This window comes from Parasteatoda tepidariorum, chromosome 7 (genome assembly GCF_982258835.1).
Source record: "Parasteatoda tepidariorum strain Cologne lab strain chromosome 7, Ptep-v5.0, whole genome shotgun sequence".
Lineage (NCBI taxonomy): Eukaryota > Metazoa > Arthropoda > Arachnida > Araneae > Theridiidae > Parasteatoda > Parasteatoda tepidariorum.
This window is the reverse complement of record NC_141761.1, coordinates 16,573,910-16,595,626: the sequence shown is the minus strand read 5'-3', so window position 1 is coordinate 16,595,626 and position 21,717 is coordinate 16,573,910. Positions and strand designations below refer to the sequence as shown.

The following is a 21,717-nucleotide window of genomic DNA, read 5'->3' as shown; positions in this document are numbered from 1 at the left end:
CGAAAACTATTTTTCCAGCTGTAGCAAAGATAGTGCACTAATATTTTGATGAATAACAATTAAAATTTTCCCTCCACATTTATAAATATTTTGAACAATAAATTAAAGATCGGATAGAGAAATGGTCGTGTTCCAAAGTCCTTATCGTGTTCTTAAAAGAATTCTGTTGGCTGCCTCTGATAAACGTAATTTCCTCAAAACTCAAATGTTGTCTTCTTTCTGTTTTCTTGGTTAATCTGCTTCGTTCTTGTTTTCTTGGTTAAGGCGGCACAGTACTTAATTTTCGATTTTTATATTTTTTTTTTTTTTTTTTTTTTTTTTTGCATTTTTTGAAAGATTGAACATTTTTAAGTATGTGTACAAAATTTCAGAGCGATACTTTGATTTTAAAAGAAGTTATGACATTTTTTAATAGTTGTTGTCACTTCACAGATGTCAAAGGGGGCGTGGCTCAATGTAAACAAACATTCAATGCATGCGTTTTTAGCAACAAAAATATGCCATAAATTAATTTTGAATTTAGTAGATAAAAGCTGTAAGCTAAAGCAAGTTACTAAGTGATATTTTTCATATGCAGTGTACACATCTAAATGATTATTTTGTTTCTCAGAGTGCTTCTAGCTGGTTATCAACGTTTTTTTACAACAACGCTCTCTTTCAATGCCATATTTGAATACTTTTTTGTTATCGCATCGTTATTTTTTTGTTAAATAGTTAGTTACATTTTTATTTGTTGCTTTTTGTTTTATATTTTTTAAAATGCCACACAGAAAACGAGCATGCACTGCACATCAACAAAGTATAACACACTTTAATTGTTGACAAATCTTAAGATATTTCTTAATAATTAGATTCTATAAAATTTTCCTTGCTAGTTCATATTTTTTTCTGGATAAAGCTAAGAAGATATTTATGTGAATTGTGTGAATATCTGATTTTATTTTAGTATTATTTTTCAGACACATTAAACTTATTTAAAAATTCAAATTTTCAGTTTTATTATATTTGATTTAAAACATTGAATTTTTGTCAACAACTGATATCAAGTATAATCTATAAAAATTTGAGTAAATATGTTAAATAGTTTTCTTGCTTGTTATGAAGTAATATAATTTTTTCGACTCTTAATTTTATGGTACTATATTGTATGCAAAAACTACTTAAACTTTGTTATAAATAGACTCTAAGCTTTCAAATTTGTTTTTTGTACTTATAAATATATGGTAAATAATTATTTGCATACAAGTTGTACATGCAATTTCTCTAAATAAATTTTTTTCTTGTTTCAAAACTTTAAATGCCTTTTTCTCAGCTTTCTATTTTGGGGTATTTCAATGCATTCAAAATGCTAAGGCTTTTTTAAAAAATGATTCAGAGCTCTAAAATTTTTTATGAGTGTTTTGAGATATATGTTCTTTAAAAATTTGCATGGAATAAGCTTTGTGATTAAAAGAATTTTTTTAAATGATTCTTAAAGTAAGTTTTCCAGGTTCTAGTGCTCTTGGTTAATTTTCCTGGTTCTGGTGTTCTGCGATTATTTTTTTCTTGTGCTCTAGCATTTTTTTCTTCTTTTTTTTTTGTTCCAGTGTTGCATTTTCCTGGTTTTTTTCTTTCTTTCGACATTTTCTTGTTGTCTTTTTCTTGTACCGGCATATTCTTCGTTTTCTGACATTTTTATTCTAGGTGCTTTGTTTTCCTTCTTTTCATTGTGTTTGCCTTTTATTTGTAATGTTTTTTTCTCTCCTTTTCATTGTGTTGGTTTTTCGTTTGTTGAGTTAGTTTTGTTTTCCATTTATTCATAAATTTTTTTCGTTTGCTCACCTTGTTTTGTTTTGCGTCTTTTGAAAAGTTTATTTTCGTTTATTCAGAGTGTTTCCTTTTTGTTTATTTTTTTTTGTCGTGGTAAGAATATTTTGTTCTTCGTTTTTTAATTATATTTTTCTCTCGGGGGAGCCTGTAACCCCTAGAGAGCGCGTCCCCAAGGTGGCGGATAGGGGAATGCCTCCACTGTCTTTCCAGTGGGTGGTAGAAGGGAAATAAAATACCTTCCGCGGACCAACAGGTAGAAGTCCAACCCCTCTATGACAAGTGCAATAAGGCTGTGCTCCATGCCTTCGGTCCCATTTGACTCGTACTTTGACTTTTCTGCACTTGTCAAACGACAACAACAATTATATTTTTCTTTTTTTTCAATATATTTGTTTTTCTTTCCCCCCCCCCCCCCGTTTTTTTACAGGAGTTTGTATTTTGTCTTTTTAATGTGTTTTTGCCTTCCGTTTTTTCGCGGTTTGTTTTTTGCCTTTTCACTGTTTTTTATCTCTCGTGTTTTTATTGACATGTTTCTTTTTTTGATTATGTTTCTTTGTTGCTAATTTTCTTTACGGTATGTTTTTAATTTTCGTACGGTTTATTCCATATATTCTTGTTAATTTGTTTTTCGTCTTTACAGTATGTTTATCTTCCACTGTGATGTTTTGTTTTTCGCTTTTTCAACTTGCCGTTTGTTCAGAGTGTTTTATGTTTATTTAATACAGTATATATTTATTTTATTTGTTCTCGGTTCTTTGTTTTATCCTATTCATTCTGGGTTTTTTTCCTGCTCTTTTATTTATTTTTTTCGTTTTTTAATGGGCTTTGCTATTTTACTTATGGTTTTTTTTCGCTCGTTTTGGATTCTTTGTCATTGTGTTTGTCTTCTATTAGTTTCTAGTGTTTAGTTTTTCGTTTGTTCATTGTTTTTCTTTTTTCTTCTCATTGCTTTGTTTTCCGTCTTGTATTATTTATTCAGTTTTTCATTTTTTGCTTTCAGTTTTTTTTTTTCATTCTGGTTTGGTTTTCTTTGAAAGGTGTTCAAGGTTATGTCTGTTTTCCGTTTGCTCATGCTATTTTTTTCGTTCTTTCTTGTTTCTAAAGTTTGCGGTGCTTTGTTTTTTATTTTTTCGTTACCTCCTATTTGTTCCTTGAATTTTTTCAATTTTTTAATATGTTCGTTTCTGTTTTTCTCTACATTTTTCTCGTTTTTTCATTCTTTTTTTCTGATGGTTTTTCTTTTTTATTATAGTTATTTTCAGTATTCTTATTATGTTTGTTTTTTGTTTGTTCCCAATACTTTTTTCCGTCTTTTTATTGTTTTCCATTTATTTATTCACTTTTTTACAGTGATTGTTTAGTTTTCTTTTCTTTTTTTTCGTTATTTCTCTCCTTTTCTCACATTATTACAATGTTTTGTGAATTTTTTTTTCTTTTTTTCGTTTGATCACTGCGCTTTATTTTTCGACTTTTTATCTTATTTTTGGTTATTGTTCGTAGTTTTTTTTTATTTCGCCTGATCAGTGCATTTGTTTTTCATTTGCTTATTGCGCTTTCTTTTAATTTGATCTTTGTGTTTTCTCATGTTTAATTTTATCTTTTTTTTTATCTTTTATTTATTTCCTAAATCTTTTTATTGTGTTTTTTTTAATATCTTTGTTGAGCTTGTTTTGCATTGCTAAATTTATTATTCTAATTTTCTCTGAATTGTTTCTTTTGTTTTCCTTCAATCTCTCTCTCTCTCTCTGTATACACACACACGCACACACATATATATATATATACAGGCAGTCAGTCAGACATATACAGATAGATAGCTCCAACAACTTATTTTGATGTCCTAATCAAGGTCTTCAAAGTAATTCTATTTGTTATTAAAATATCGGCTTTTCTACTAGTGCTAAATATATTTCAAATGAAACTCAAATGCTGAAGGGTTGTGGAATAAGCACTAAATATACTAATATAAAGTATATTTTATATATTTGGTAATTATTAAAACCTCACCAATACTAAAATGTTTTAATACTGCAGAAACCCGTTCCCTTGAAAGGGGAGAAAATTGCGATAAATTATGACTCATAAGTGTGATCCTCACACCAAGTGATGCAGTTTATTCTAATGGAATAAAACACATGTTTTGTTTAATATAATAACGTAGAGTCAACAAGAAGGGCAAATATTTGAGATAAGTGAATGATAAAAGATAATTTATGTTAATTTGTATTAATTGGAGATTTTAGTGGAGAAACCAAGTAAGTGACATTTTCAGAGGGGCTATAATCGTAAATCTATTACTATTAAGCTATTATTATATGCTCACCCTGTTTATAATTATATATTAGTCCTCTAAAATAAGTTTGTGATATTTCTTTTCTTAAATAGAAAGCTTCTAGAAAATTTGATTGTTGGCTTAGGATGCAGATTAGGAGTTCATTATTACTAATAGACAAATAAAATCGGATTAGACTGTTGCCCTAATCGTAAAACCCACCACTCCTCCTGAAACTATCTTCCCCTAAAAACTTACTTCCCCCCCTTGATCACATTAAATCAATCTAAACTGATTCTTGAAAGAATTAATTATAAGAATGATTTAATGGTTTTCAGTTAGTTTGGCGAAAATGCTAAAAAAACATAGTTTTATGTAAGTCACACAGTTTTATGTAGTATAAAAATATGGAAAAGTCAAATGTACATAAAAACAGAAAAGATTGTCAGCTATTTTTCACAATTTAAAGATTTTATTATGCTTTTATAATTTTTTCTGCGTCACTAGCCAATTTATAAAGTTTTTTGATAAATTGAGTTATGACAGAGTTGAATGAACTTCCTGGGTGGCGCGTGAAATTATATAGTTTTTAATTGAGTTATGACAGAGTTGAGACACAACGTCAAGTTTAATTAAGCTAAAATTCTGAAATTTTCTTTGAGAAAAATAAAGAGTTGTGAATAAGGTAAAGAAAATTTTCGCAGACGAAATATAATTTACTCAATCGAAAAACAAATATACAACTTCGAAGAGTTTGTCCTAAGTGTAGTTTTTTTTCTCTAATGAATAATTCATTTACTACTTTATTTACAAGATTCTTAGTAGCTGCCGATTGGCAATCATAGATGAGCAGTCTACGTATGTTATTAGTCTATGAAAGAACTCTTCTGTATGTGTAGCTAACTTTGCTTGTTCCGTTTTGTGCCATACATGAAACAGAAGGTAAAATTTTAAGTGAATATGGATAATGAAATTTTTTTAGCTTATTCTGAGTTCATGGTTCAAAAAAAGAGAGAGTGAGAGAAATAATAGAATGCCCAGTAGCAAAGCTGATTACATCTAAAAGATTCAAATTTACACATAAAATTTACGTCGGTACTCATATGTCTACTTTTTACTTTTTAAAAAATGCTGTGCAATGTTTACTTTTTAACGATTTCATTTTTGATTTTCATAAAAAGATTTTTTTTCAGGGAAACTAATCAATATTTTAGATTTCTTTTAGTTCATAGAAGTCGTTGTTCTCTTGAGTTCTCTGATTTGATTCGTATGGATGAATGACTTTTTTGTATGCTTACACACAGATGAAGAGAGGAGGAAATATTTAAAAAATTCAGCATCGTACTTCAGGTAATCTTAAAAATTAATTCTAAATATTAAAAGTTTTGTGATTCATAATGTTTTGAAACCTATTTCTGTAAATGTTGTTCATAACTAAAGTGATTTTTTTTGTTTCGGTGAGTAAAATCCCGGAATTAAGTACTCTCGGGGTGAACTCTGGATGAAGTGAAATACAATGCGTAAAGATCTCTATGAATAACTTTTGATCTAATGATCAGATTTTTACGTACTATGATTCAATCTTAATGATTCAAGAGCCAAAATTTAAAATGTGCTTATTGCAGACGATAGTTTTAGTTACGAACGTACTTTTAGTTACATTTAGCACCTACTTTTAGTTATAAACGTATGAGAAACTTACTCTCTCTTGAGAAATATGCTTTTGTTCCCCTGCAAATTGGGATTCCTGACTCTCAAAATTTGGAAGAGGGGTTGTTGGAATCTAGGAAATAGTACCCTAAATCATAAGAGAGCGTTCGGAAGTTAGGTTTTAGTCAGAAGAGCGGTTTAAATCATATCGGATCAGAAGAGCGATACTTGGGTTTCTTTAACGTTAAATTTGCTTTTTAAGCTACTTGAAAAATTTTTGCACTCAATTACAAAATGCGATTATCGAAAGATAATTTCATGCGAAAAAAATTTAATAATTAGATATCATTTTTAATTGATTTATTTTATAATAGTCGAAAAATTTTGAACAATGAGGTACACAAATGTTTGCCTCATTTTTAATAAAGTAATTCAAAGGGAAAAAAATACAAAATTTGAAATTTTAAATATACGATTTTTTACGCTCACTGTGTGTACAAATTCGTATTTTGTAAGCGCATCACAATTTTTCGGATTCTCTATCTTCAAATAAAACAAAAGAATTAAAACCGTTGTTTCAACTCAAGCAAAATTGCTGATGATGATGATGATTACATAGCTGCTAACTTGTTACGGTCATCGGAAAATATTTTAAACAGTGATACTATAATAAAACTTAAATTTCACTACTTCGCCAGCACTTTGTGTCACTGAGGGTTTCCCAATTGTTTTTACCTAAATAGTCGATTTTTCTTTCGCTGTGGTTTTTTAAATAAATTGCATAAACTGTGAGCTAAATGTTAAAAAAATGACTAAATGTTAATCCGTTATCAATCATTAATTAATTTATTAATTTTGATATTATAATTAACTATTTTGAAAATAAAGAAAGTTAAGAATAAACTTTCCTTACTTTTTGAATCTTAACCGTTTGAGTCCCGTATTGAAAAAACGCTGTCGAAGAATCCTAAACAGCTCTCTATATGAGTACGAAAAGGTTTATTTTACATCGCTGAATCTCGATAGCGTTTCTTGTATTTGTTAGGTAACTCGGCTTTTTCTCATCTTTCTGTCACATTTATTGCAGTTTGCAAGGCGATCAGACGTATTCTAGCGTTTGTTAATTATTGTGTGTTTCAAAAAGGTAGTTGTAGTCCCAAAAAGGTAGTTGTAATCCATGTGATCATATTATTGACGACTACAAAAGACAACGCAACGTCCTGCAAAAGACAACGCATTCTCAGTACTTCAAAGGATAGTGATAACAATGAAATTAAAAAATTATTTTGCAACGTATTATGCTTCGAATTGGGTCAATAAAATGAGTACCAAGCATGCTTAGGAAAAAAAACACAGGGGGTTTTGCTTTCGGCTGACCACCTAACCGGAACATCTGCACCCCAGAGCCCAAAATCAGGAAAACTGAGATGGGCACAGTATTACCCTCTATGGGCTGTCGCACCACTGAATTTAGTTTAGTATTTACATTAAAAGGAGCTGTGTGATGAACATGCTACAGTAAATCTGAGCGCAAGACTTCAACAATCTGTAACGCACCGTCAGTTGTCCACAATGTTCGAAATGTACTGGGTTTTCTCGACGTGAAATCTCAGCTGCGCTTGGCAAAACGTGCTGCTTGGGACTTAAACTGTAAAATATTTTCACTTCGGGAATTTTTTTCTTAGTTTCTATATATATTTTTTATATGAAGTTGAGTAATGGTTTTCATTGCTATAATCGTTAGCATGATGACAGTATTATTTGACATTGCTCGAATCATCAAAGTATACCATAATTAATAAATTTCCTCCCTCATTTATCACTTTCTAAGGGCCGCAAAAATGTATTAACCCAGTACCTATATTAGGGTACCTTGGTAACTATATTAAACACCTTATACTTGGTTAGTATTAAAACAGAACCTATAACCATAATACCTGTAGTAACTGATACCGAAACATCGACGTCAATAATATGCAGGGTACTCCTGATATTTCTAGTAAATTTTTTAACCTTGCTTGCTCTGATATTTATAATTTTGTCCTGCCATTCCTGATTTTTGCATGTTCAGAAAAATCCTTTATTTCCAAGAATACAAATCCAAAATACTTTAATTTTAGTTAATGAAGCTAGTAAAAATAGCTAGATAAGTAATTTAAACTTAGGGAGTGTCTATTAATTTTATATACAGTATACTTGAGATATCTCGAAAACCTTGTTATGTCAAAAAAATATTTTTCCCATTACATATCCGCCTAATGTTAGTTTGAATTCCTATGTCGAAAGGTTTTTTCTCAAAACCTTGCTTTGTTCAATTTTTTTCGAAATCGAAAATAAATTTTTTTTGCAAAAATCGCATTGTAAGTTCATTGTAAGTCAATTCTTTTCTATTTAATGCTTAAATTGTTCTCGTCTTACTTTTAAAAATAAAAATTATTGTTATATCTAAATTTATAGTCAACTATCATTAGATGCATATTCATACTTGCCAACTCTTCCAGTTATTTAATGTGGTGGCAAAATTTATAGTCACATTTTATTCCTCATTAAATAAATAAAATTTAAAATAATTTTGACTACCGATGTATGCATGTAATTTAAACACCTATGATATAGGCTTGAAAGTTCTCTGATAGATTTTTTAATTGTCAGTTACATTGTTACGAAACACCGACATTCAATTTCATTAACCCTACCACTAGGAAAACACCTTTCCGAAAAGCGTAAAAGTTTCAGGTATGCATTTTTAGTATTCGATATTCTTATGCTTCCTGATTCTACTTTTTAGAGTAATATTTTGGAAATATTTTTTTTTATAGTTTTATAGCATATTTAGTTGTGAACTTGGTATCTCGAAAATTTGCGATATCTAAATTTTTTTTGAGATATTAACTTTGAGATATCGAGAGTATACTGTATATGGGTCGGCCACTGAATGTAGATTTCTACACTCAGTGTCCATACCGTTGTTATGTCCGAAATATTTGTTATATTCGATTTGATATTGATTTATTCGTTGATATTATTATATTTATTCGATATTTCAATATCTGCTGAGGGTAGATTAGGAGAAACGTGAGTGTTTGGAGTACCAGTTAAATGCATACTGGGCAGTGGCACTTTATCTTAGAAAAACAGTGCTATAGGGCATACCGGGCAAATGTATACCTGGCACTGAACCTTAGAAAAACAGTGCTATAGGGCATACCGGGCAAATGTATACCTGGCACTGAACCTTAGAAAAACATCAGTGTAGGGTATACCGGGCACTTAATTAGACATGGTATATGTTTCGGACTTTTACCAAAGCGAGATTGTCTACATTCACCGGTGGAAGTCACCAATTTCGATCATTCACAGTAACATATGCACAAAAAACAAACTATTTTGTTTTAAAAAAGAAAAAAATATGAGTAACTATATTAATACATAGAACCCAATCATTCAATCGCTCATTATGAATCCAGTTTAATTTTCTTCATTTTTCCTTCCTAGATTCTGAAGAAAAAAAAAAACTTCTAAGAAGCTTAAAACTCCAGTAAGTGCTTGCTTGACATTCATGAGTGTAATCAGATTCAAGTAAGTGAATAGTTAGAGGTAAGTTTTGATTAATTTTAAAAAAAATTTTACGTGACCATCACAAAATGGTTGTGCATTTTTCTGCGTTAAAAGGTAAGTTCGTGCTGGTAATGTATTTATTTATCTTAAGTTTTGTATAATTAAATGGTCATTTATTACTTTAATGAAATTAATTCGGGTTCTATTTTATTGCCGGCGTGAGGGGACCGACGCGTCGGTTCTCGCATTTTTATTCAGGTGCACCGCTCTCTGCATGCGCTCGAGAATTGCAAGCTCTTAAATTACGTGCGACGAATTTCGTGTCTTTCGTTTTCCATATTGTATCTACGCATTCTATATTATTCTAACTTTTTCATCCTGTTTTCTCTTACTTCATTTTCCTATTTTATTCTCTTTTTTTTAATTTTTTTTTTATTTCTCCGAATGACTAGCAACGAATTTCATTGGTACCATATCATTGTATTTGCGTTTTCCAATTTTATGTTTTGTTTCAAATGTTAATACATATCGGTGTGTTTTCTTTCCCTCCTTGTTTATAAGTGAATCTTTATGTTTTTCGCATTCAGTATTTTTTTTTTCCAGATTTTTTTTCCGAATTTTTAAAGACTTCTATTTATTTTTTTTTCTTTCAATTTTCGTTTTTAATTTCGCCAGCTCTTAACGTATTATTTTTTTATGTGCTTTCCAATTTTATGCATTGTGTTTCTGCTTTTCGAATGCTTTGCCTATGTATGTGTCTTTATATATGTTTTTTTTTATTTGCAACGTTTGTTCTGTTTTAGTTTTTATCGCTTCTATTTCAATTTCCAATGTACCTTCCTTTTTTTTCAATTGTTCGTTCTGTTTTTATCTCAAATATGTGTTGATTTTTTACTTCAAATGTGTTTCTTTTTGAATGAATGTTTTGTTCCCAATAAGTGTTTTGTTCCTATTCATTTTTTTTTTCATTAAGTGCTTTGTTTTTTCAAGTGGTACTATTTCTGTAACTTTTAAAGATGTTTTACGATTGTTAATATTTTCTTAAAATTCAAATCCGCTCATGTTTTATTTTAAATTTCTTTTAGTTTATATGTGAATCGGTTTTTCCCCGTATTCCGTATTTTTCACTTTTGAGTAATTTCCAAATTTTTGTATTCTGTTTATTTTTATTTTTTATTTTTCCCGCTGCTTGTTTATTTATTTCTACAGTTTCTTTCTCAGTGTTTCTTAATGTTTTTTCCAGTTTTATTCATTATGGTTCAACTTTCCACTTATTTTTCTAATGTTTTGTCCTATTCTCCTGTGTTTGGGCTATTTTAAGTTTGCTCTGTTTTAATTTCCTATGTTTATTCTTCTTAAATTTCCAATGTCCATTCTTCATTGTGCGTTCTGTTTTTATTTTAATTGTTCGACCTCAAATTTTTATTCAAATGTTCTTTTTTTTTAAAAAACTTCAAACGAGTTTTTCTTATTAGTTTTTGTTTCCAGAGAGTATTTCATACTTCCAATTGTTGTGTTAATTTAATAATTTATTTCGTTTTTTTCTAGTAAGTGTTTTTTTTTTCGAGTGATGTACCATTTTTGACATTTTTGAATGTTTTTGTTTATTATAGTGTTTTTTCAATTTGTTATTTTATTTATTTATTTTACAATATTTTTCCAATATTTTTTCTGCTTAAATTTCAAAGTGAGTACTGTCTTTATCTCTATTGTGCATTCTTTTTTTTACTTAATAAATTTTGTTGTTTTTCTTTTTAATTATATTTTTGTTCCCAGTGGGGTTTTTTTGCTTATATGTTTTTTCAAATAGCGCACTATTTCTTTTTTTCATGTTTTCCTGCAGTTTTTTTTTCAGGATGTTTTTTGATAGATTTGATCAAATCCACTAATGCTCTATTTTCCCTATTCCCTTTTTTTTGTAATTTTCCTCTTACTTTATATGTAAATGGTTTTTTTTCCCCAGAATTCCGTATTTTTCGCTTTTTAGTTTTGTGAGTGATTTTAAAATCTTTGTAGTCTTTTCCATTTTTCCCGTTTTTTGTTTTAGATTTCTTCTGTTTTTCATTATTCTTAATGATTTTCAGTTTTATTCATTGTGCTTTAGCTTTCCTCTTTTCTTTTAGTGCCTTGTTTTATTCATATGTATGTGCTTTTTTTTTTTTTTTTTTTTTAAATTTTCGATGTGCTTTCTGTTTTTACGTCAATTGTGCTTTCCTTTTTTGTTTTCATTGTACATTTTGTTTTTATCTTAAATGTGCATGATTTTTTTTAACTTCAAATGTGTATGTGTTTTTTTTTCTCAGTGAGTATTTTGTTTTTCCAATTGCTTTTATTTTTTCCAACATTTTTCTTTTTTCAAGTAGTCAACTATTTCTTACATTTTTTCAAAGTTTTACTGTAGTTTTTCAGAACGTGTTTTGATTGTTTTTCATTCAATTTACGTTGATCAAATCCACTCATGTTTTATTTTCCCTATTTCGTTTTTCCCTCTTAGTTTCCATGTGAATAATTTTTTTCCAGAATTACGCTTTTTTTCTCTTCAATTATTTGAGTATGGTTTAAATTTTTATATTCAGTGTTTTTTAATTTTAGATTTTGATTTCTCCATTTTTTTTCAATGTTTTTCCAGTTTTATTCGTTGTTTTCTAGTTTCTAATGCGTGTTTGTTCCATTTTCCTAATGTTCGTTGCTTCATTATTTATTATTTTTTTGTTGTTGAATTTTTTCCTTTTTTTCTTTAGTTTTTTCAGGAGGTTTTTCAATTGGTAACACTTTGGTACAAATAAAGTTGAGGAAATCCTCTTCGTCTTATTGCCTTATTTCGTTTGTCGTACCTTCCCTCTTTATTTATATATGAATCTTTGTTTTCCATTTGCAGTTTTTAATAGTAATTTCAAGTTTTTGTATTAATTTCCTCTTGTTTCACTTCTTAAGTTTTATTTTGAATTTCTCTAGTTTCTTTCTCTATGTTTAGTAAACATTTTCCAATTTTATTTATCGTGCTTCAGCTTTTCACTTTTTTTCGAATGTTTTTCTTATTGCTATTTTGTTTGTTTCTTATTGTATTTTTTTTGCCGGCCAGGTGACCGAGCGGTTAGCGTGCGTGACTGCGAAGCCATGGGCTGCGGATTCGAATCCCGCTCTGAGCATGGATGTTTCTCTCTCTCTTTGTGCTGTCCTCTGTTGTGTGTGTGAATGGGGCCCACCCTATAAACGGGTTTGTGGCAGTGTGGCGTGGGCAAATGTTGCTCGCCTCCGTGACTTTGGCTCACAGGTGCCCACTGGGTAACGCGAAATGAGCAACAATTCTGGCATAGTATAGGCAAAGATTCAAATTCAGTGCCTGCCATTGGAAAAAAAATTTTTTTTTAATTTTATATTATTAATTTAAATAATTATATTTCGTATCATGATTTAATTCATGTATTTTAATATAGATATTTTAATTTATATAATTATATTTTATGTTATTAATTTAATTTTTTATAATTTTTTTGTTAGATTTCTTTAAATTTTTTTTTTCCTAAGTTTATTTTTTCTGATTTTTATCTGTTTTGTTTTATTGTTTTATAACCTTTTTTTTTAGCTCTTTTCATCAAAAGTTCGGGTAAGTTCAGTGATTTTTTTTCAGTCATTTTTATTATGACGTGTTTCAGTTGTTACCAATGTCTTTAAATATTTCCAATTTTAGTTTTTTTTTCTATGACCTGTACAATTTTTGATACAAACCATGTCTCTAATTTATCATAAACCAATGTAATTTAACTTTATAGGATATATTTTTGCTGAATACTCAGACAGACAGGGAAGAATCTGACAAAACTGCTGGAACCTTCCAGAATGATTTTCTTTAGACTGCCTAATGTAGACCTTACAACGCAAGAAAAGGATTTTCGAATATTGCCATTCTATTTGTAAGTAAAATTTAATTTTTTAATCTATTTTATCGACTATTTAAAATCTTGCTATTAATTAACTAAATAGCCATTGAACGGGCTGTGCCCCCACACACTTTCATACTCTCTCTGTCTAAAATACTTGCTTCATTTGAATACTTTTATGCTGATATTGATGATTACATTTGAAATTTTTTCTAAAATTTCAGAATGTTACGCTATCAATCAACAAAAATTACTTGCCAAACATTCTCTCCTTAAAAGACCCAAGTCAAAAATTTTTATGGTTTTCCAGCAAAATATTGATGGTAGACAACATAAGTAACCATCACCTTAATATAGGAATTCGGACTGATTTATGAGGCCGTCAGACTAACCGTGGAAGGATTTAGTGGTTTTTCTCTCTATGTAACGCAAATATGTGTTACTGCTTCCATCAAAAAAATGCTCCACGAAGGTTAATTTCTTCCAATACTTGATCCAGGAGTTCCCTCGTTTTCAGGATTGGAATCAGAATTACAAGAATACGGAGTTGAACATTAGTAATCGTAAACCCCCCCCCCCCCCCAAAAAAAGCTTCTTTTTTTTTTTGAATCAGTGTTCAACGATGGCTATGAAAAAATAAATACAAGAACTACATTATCTAGATTGCGTTTTTGTTTCCAATAAAGTTATATTTGTGTTAAAAAAATTTTAAAAAAATATATACTTTTTTAACTGAACATGTAATATTTTTTATTCTAATATTATGGGTGATATTCTCACATTTTGTTGGTGGCGAACGGAAAAATTATTTCCTTCTTCACATTTTGTAAATAATCATCGCAATAAAAATACTGAAATCCATAGTGGTAATTGCCATAGAAAAGATCAAAGACGAAATCACACAAATCAGACTACTCAAATGCATGTTTCGTTTCCAGATTAGGTTGTAATAAATAATATTGTATAAAAAGTATCAGGTTTAAAAACTATGGGGAAATCAATAGCAATAACTGCTAAAAATTAGATGGAATCAGTGCTTTGAAAAGTAAATACTCAAATGCATGATTCTAATACTTTTATTGTTTGAAATAATTGGGAAATCTTTCTGCAAGAAGAAAAATCTTTCTGCAAGAACTCTGTAACAATCTGCGACAATGTCGCTGCGATTCTGCCACAGGGGATCAGTTATTGTTATAGATTTATATTTAGTTCTTAAAAATCATTATTGGAAAGAAGTAACTTGTTTTTTCCCAAAGTATGTAGGCCCTCGATATATCAATATGTATCTCTACAACAATATATTAATTTAGTCCCCAAAATATTGTTGTTACGAGGTTTTACTGTGTTAAATAAATGAATAAACTTTGAATTTTTACATTTGTTTGGATTTAGTGAGGATGACCTGAGAAAGAAAAAGATAAAGATTGCTTCAAATAATAAATTTTTCAATGAGTAGTTTTATTTCATATATATTTGTTTTACTTATTGACTTCAACAACTTAGTACTAAAGGTAGCTTGTTTAAAGAATAAATCATGGTTTAAAAGTTTTTAAAATGTAATAATTTGAAATCACAAACCAAAAGAATTGTTCTTATTTATTTCATTTAAGATCAGATTAGAAATAAAATTGGGGAGTTTATATATATGTTTATTTTTTAAAGTTTCAACTTAATTATGTAATCCTTTGGAGTTTAATTTCTAAAAATTTTTTTCTAGATAACTACTAAATATTCTATTTCTATTTAGTTTTTGTCCAAATCAAATCTAATTTGGCTAAATGAATTTGATATTCAGCTAAAAGTAAGCGTGTGCGTCTGCATCTTTTTGTTTCGGTGAAATTCAGAATTTCATTCGGCAAATTTAAATTCCTCTAGGGTCTAAAGTGTATGTTCCTGGTACCCTTATTTAATGACACCCACCTGTTCCAAATTTCAATAGTGTCGACTAAAATCAGAATTATTACTTCATAAATGGGCTTGCTGCTCACCTCCATAGACTCGAGATCTTTCCCGATCCAAACAGTGTAGTGCACGGGGAGGACTCCCCAACCAAATGCTTTGGTGAGATTCTTGCACTCTCTTATGCAACTCTTCTCCCTTTTGTGAGATATTCTCAATTACAGGTTTCATTTTCCACCCTGGGAAATCGAACCTTAAAATCTCTCGATCTATGATGGCTATTATAATCAAAAAAAGAGTTCTTTGTCAGAAACTAGTTATTTTGTCATGATCATGCAAAGTCTTTGAAAATTATTTTGCATTTTGTTAATACATATGGTGCTTGAAATATTTTTAGTGCTTAAAAAGTCTTTAAAAGGTGCTTATTTTTTGTTGAAAGATTTGGCTACTCACCCTGAAAAAAATTATGTCAAATACCAATCTTGTATGGTATATAAATTTTTATAGATTTTTAGCACTCAAAAGTTTTAGGATTTTTCACTTAGTGTCACAGTTACCCCTGCTTAGTACATTAATTACCAAAAATTTTGGTGAATACTTAATATTGAATAATGGATTTTATACTTGTGTTGTTTCAAGTTTATCTACTTATGAAAAAATTACAATGAAAAATAATTTCAGAGGAATTTAAAGAATTTTTAAATTACTAAGCTTTTATTTTCAGCAAAGGATAAGAATTTGAAAACGTTTTGCCTTTCATTTTTGCTTGTGCAAAAATTCTATGCTGTTTTTTATAATTATCAAAACTATTTCATCATTTAAACTTTAGATTTTATATAATGCTAACAATGTCTCGATGAATATTTTTGGATTATTTTTTATCAAGACATGTAAAAACATGACAATGTAAAAACAATGACAATGTAAAAACATAAAAGTTTGTAAATTTTCAAATTCTTGGGCTATTTTTTCTATTATATTATAGCAGTAACATATAAATTGTTAGAGACTGTTTTTCAAATAAATTTTTATTTTATGAGAATAACTATGATTTTAACAACTTTAATTTTCATTGTTATGTGTTAACTTATTTAGTAGGCAATAATAAACAAAACATTTTTAAAAAACATTGCACTTACAAAATGGAACCTCACCATTTGGAAACACACCGTAGACTGGCTAATTTTGACAATTAGATAGAAATGTTGTCTAAATATCACCAATACAGTCATATATCATTAAGAAAATTACATCAAACTCATTTTTAAGCTATTCTGGTTTGAAAATAATTGTTAGTTTAAACTGTTTCAGATTTGAACGAACTTGCTAATGTCTAATTATTTGCTTTTTAATGTATGAATAATTTAGGAGATTAGTATTTAGTTTTAATATTTTTCAAATGTGAGTTTTGAGAAACAAAAGGAAAACTAAAACAAAATATATCTATTAGCTTTTATTATTAATATAATGACTTGCATTTTTTGTGTATGTTATGTTCAAACTTGTATTTGTTCCCCCCTCCCTTTAAGTAATAGAGGAATATCAAATTCTAGCTATATAGTATATTATTTATAGTCTGTGATATCCCTGTGTTATATTAGCATCAGTATCAATTCAATGAAAATATCGATGTTTTCTAAAAAAAAATTTATAGAAAGCAGTAACGTTTTTTTAAATTCACAATTGTACTAAAAATTAAACCGATCTGTAATAAACAGGGTTTGAAAAATCCCAGCCTGTAATCCCGAAAAATCCCGTTTGTAATGGGTTTTTATTCATGAGATTTTTTATATAATTTCAATTTGTATTTATTTTTAACATATCACATTACAATGTTAACCAAATGATACAGAACTGTAAACGAATGCAAACCAGTTTCATCCGAGTGAAAACAATACAGCTGCATAGTATCACCTAATTATTATAATTTTACATAGAATCTTATAGTGCATCTAATAATATAGCCAGGGACTATTTTATATTCTATTATTAAATTAGTTTGTTTGCCATGAAGTAGTGTGAATAAGCCTCTTTTTTCTTTTATACTTTTGAAACATATGATTTATTTTTATAACTAGACAAAGTTTGCTATTGTTCCTCGTGGATTTATTTTGCACATGGAATTTTTTTTTATCTTTAAAAAGTTATCGACAGTAAAATTTTCAATTTCAAAATTTAGATTTTACCATTAAATGCTATGAAAGTATATATCCTTCTGTGTGTGATCTATTAAAATAAATTAAGTTATTCTTTGCATGTTTCTAGAATAGATTAAAAAAAGACTATAGAGAAAAAAACAAAAACATTTTTCTCTTTATTCTTAATTTTTCTTTTTTCTTTCCAATGTAAGTCTAAATTGCCAAGCACTGAAACATAACTGGAAAGAATGGTAACGACATCAACCTAAAATTGTTTTGTTTATTCCACTCATTTTTTTAAGAAATATTAAATTAATACTTCTACAGTTCATATTATAACATAATAAGTGTTATAAGATTAATATCATGTATTTAAATGACAAAATACTTTGATAAAAAGACACCCATCTCTCTTCAAATTTATTCCTTAAAACTTTAAGAGAAATGAAATTACTCTGTAAAATCTATTGGATTATAAGAAAAAAACCTTTCAATTTTTAACTACATTTATTGAAATATTTGATATTATTCAAAATTTTCCTTTAAAGTTTCTTTCATATTATTGTTATGTATGACTTAGAATTATTGTTTTGTGATTAATGTTATTGTTGTAATAATATATTTATCAGTAGTTAATACCTGATACGGTGCACTGTTGTATCACTGTTGATCATTTATTGTTAATCTTAATTATGCATAATTTAAATTTCTTAAAGTATTAATGTTAAAAGTTACAGCTGGGAAAAGTTTTCTTGTATAGTTAATGATTACATTTATTAGAAATGATTATTTTTTTTTTTTTTAATATTATGATAATTTTTACATAATAAAATTAACTTAAATGATAATATGTTTGTTTGATATTAAAGCATGGATCTCTTTAGAGTATTTAAAAAATGTAGGCATTATATTAGTTTATTAAAACTGTAGCATGTAATAAGTTGTTGAATATACTGGTATGTTGTTATTTGTTTTAATTACTTTTTGTAATACTTTTTTTTATAATAAAATTTAATGTTAATTTAATCTAAAGTGAATTTTTTTCTCTCAAATATAAAATTATGCTAAAGCTAATTAAAGTTATTTCATGTATTATATTTAGCTAAAAACAAATAATGAACTGAAATATCCGCAACTTTCATATTTTTTTTCCAGAAATTATGGCTTTTAATGTTACTGAGATTTTTGTAAAGTAAAATGTTTCAGTTGTTTAAGTTAGTAGTAGAAAACAATTACGGTGTAACTTACAGTAAGGCAATTTTTTTATAAAAAGTTTAACTTAGTTTATTTGAAAAGTGGGTCAACTAATTAAACTTCTACTAACTTGCAACTAAGTTTTATTGTGCTTATTTATTAAATATTGAGAACAGATTTAGAAATAGGAGGTAAAAATAGAAAATCACCTCAAAAAAGATAAATAATGTACATTCATATTAGTATAATTTTCAATTTAATTTAAAATTTGCATTATCATTCAATATTTAACATAAAAATAAAGAACATTCTTTATTATAAAAATTAATTTTAACATTTGGATGGTTTAACATAACATTAACATTTGGATGGTTTGTTCAGTGTCTAATGTCAAAACATATCTAAATTATTTTAAAAAGCTTAAATTGTATGAAGCAGTGAGACATAAATGCATAAATTACATGTAAAAAAGATCTAAATCTCTTTTTTTTAATTCAAACTGTGTTCTTGTTTTAGTAATTTCTAATAATCAGGTTTTTTTATACATCATTTACTTTATATGAGTGATGCTTGATAAAAATTTATAAGAAACAATTTTTTTTAAATTTAATTTTAATTGAAATGTAAGAAGCAAGTTAAAACCATTTTTTAAATAAGCTTCATAGCTTGTTATAAAGATTGTATCAATGCTAAGAGCAAGTATATGTATATTATAAATAATTTAGCATACTAATTTCATTATAATATACATGTGCTTTACAGAAATAATATTCTAAAAAAGTAAAAGTTATTTTCTAGCTAAGGCCAGACGGCATTGGAACTGTGACTGCTAAAGAGAAAGATATTTTTGCCAATATTGAGGAGCATTTAAGAATACTTCTGGAAAACCAAATTACTCATTTTGGATAATTATACTATTCTTTTCTTTATAATTTAGACTAAATTAGCTTATTATTCAAAATCCACTTGCTAATTTGTTTTCTTAAGTTTTGGTTATCCTCTTAGAGGTTGTCTCTTTTTTTGCTCTAGACTTAGGTAATAGCAAACTTGTTTGTTGTTTAAAGTATTGTTTAAATCTTTTTATTTCATAATTTAGTGTGTGTAAGAGGGGTGATTGTATTCAGGGGATATCCCGGATTTTCGGTACTATCTTTAAGGATCTTAAAATTAGGAGCAGGGTATGTAATTTTTCTGGGAATATCACATAATTCCGCCTTTCTCAATACAATTGGCTCTCTAACTTTCACTAATCAAAAACTTATAATCAGACAAAATTTTCACAGTCTTTTGGTTTAGAGGATTTTCGCCATTTTGAATATAACTGCCCTGGAAATTTTAGAGGTCCAACATTGAGATTCTTGCAAGAACTAAGATTTTTCGTTAGTTAGCATTAAGATGTGATATTCATCATTGATAGGTAATTATAAATCTTATTTTTAAAGAAAATTATGTTAAATGTGGAACATGCTGGGTATATAAAATGCTATCTCAATAGCGATTTTTTGCACATAAAATTGTCATTGTTTTTCACATTGGATAGAAGATATGCTTGTTGATCTTCTAATAGAGTGCTTTGAGAAAAATATTAGTTTTCATATTTTGCCTTGTTATTTTCTGAAACTGATTAAAAAAAAAAGGAAATTCTTAACATAGTAGAGCATCTTCCAATGGTTTTACCGACTTTGAATTATGATGTAAATATAGTTATGTACCATTCATTTGTCTTTTGAATCAAAATACATTTTGCTATATAACATATGTTTTTCTATCTTTTGGCCAATTAACTTTTTTTCTTCCTGTTTAGGTTTTGCTTCCCTTTTGGTCGACCAGAAGGTGTGATTAAAGCTACACTTTCTTTGTTGGAGAGGGTATGTTAATTTTTTTTAATTCTTATATAGTATTCTTATCTTAATTTGAAATATATATATTACTTATATATACATATTTCTCGGAAAATGCTTATATTGAAAATGAAAGCAAAACCTACTTTTGTTGCTTTAAAAATAGATTTCACTTTTTTTTCTTATCGAAAAATAGAATGTTTTGCTTATAAAAATTGAACATCAAAACTTCAATGGCACTATTTGTAGATTTACTTCTTTTTCTTCACTGGCCCTGGGTGGGCCCTGGTCTTCTCCAAGCATCTCTTTTGATGATTGTTTTCCAGATTTTTGCCTTAAAAGTACTTATGCATCTCATCGGTAATCTGTCTTAAAATAGAGTACTTTTGGAGTTAGCCAGAAATTCTTTTTTAAAGCACCAATCTTTTTTCGTGCTGGTCTGGCAACCTGCTTATTTAAATCTCTAATATTTGGAAAATTTTACTGCATGTTGCTATAGATCTTATAAAGTTATAGATTATATTTATATAGATATATATCTGTTTTAAAGTTATAGATATATAACTTTAGGTGGAGAAACTCTTGTAAGTTTCTCCATCACTATGTATTCGTTACGTAATTTCAGAACATGTAAAAAATGTCAGTTTGGCAAAAATGCCTTGCTTTCAAGTTATTATATTTCATAAAAATTTTATTTTTAAAAAAAACAAATCCTGCTTTAGTTCACTATGATTGGAAAAACATTTTGCAAAGGCTTCAACTTTTATAAGCTATGTATGATGTAATATTAAATTCAATACTTAAACCACAAAGAAAGTCACCTGATAAATAAATTTTATGTTCTGAAAAAGGTTTCCTTAACTGCTTTTCAAGCACAATTTTTTTAATAATCTTATGCCTTCCTTACTCTTACTTTTTATGATTCTAAGTTATATATAGGCAATTTAGTTACGTTGGGCTTAGTATATTTTTTTGAATATTTATATCAGCTACATAATTCATCAAAAAGTAAGCTAAATCTCTAAATGTAAGCGATATAATTGCTTGATTCTCTTTGATCATCCTTTGTTGCATTATGCATTAAATTTAGGACTGCTTAAATTTTTTTGTCCTTCTTACTCCTATCAATCCTAGTTGCGTTTAAAATCATTCAAAATTAACCTCTCCTTGGAAGATATTTCCATAATTGCTAAAAATAATTGTTTAAAATATGTATTTGAGATCGCACTTTAAATTTGTTGGAAAAGTATTTCCTGTTGCGAGAGAGGAAAAGTACTTACTTTCATTCAATTTGTTTTATCACTGAAGTATTATGCAGCATTAAAAAAGCTTAATTTCTGACTTTGTTTCCAGGGCAAAAAAAAGAAACTAGTGTCCTACACGGTCCTTAAAAGTGCTTTTAAACTGCTTACCTTTATTTTGAAAAATAAAGACCCTTAAAAGTACTTAATTTTGGTGCAAGGTTTCAAAAAGTC

General features: G+C 28.2%; 1 protein-coding gene across 9 annotated transcripts in view; it reads left to right on the top strand.

The window, feature by feature from the left end:
* The first annotated feature begins 573 nt into the window (after positions 1–573).
* Positions 574–21,717, top strand: part of LOC147806917 (nuclear cap-binding protein subunit 1-like) — a 56,631-nt gene continuing 35,487 nt past the window's right edge. The window contains exons 1-5 of one of the 9 annotated variants that reach the window (XR_015435374.1): positions 574–713; positions 5,296–5,431; positions 9,227–9,328; positions 13,063–13,203; positions 20,206–20,269. Coding sequence is in view for 7 of the 9 variants with exons in the window: in XM_087167397.1 (XP_087023523.1) it covers positions 13,130–13,203; positions 20,206–20,269 (138 nt within the window). In the remaining 2 variants the exon portion in view is untranslated. The other 8 variants (XR_015435375.1, XM_087167397.1, XM_087167396.1 and 5 more) reach the window with 8 other exon arrangements.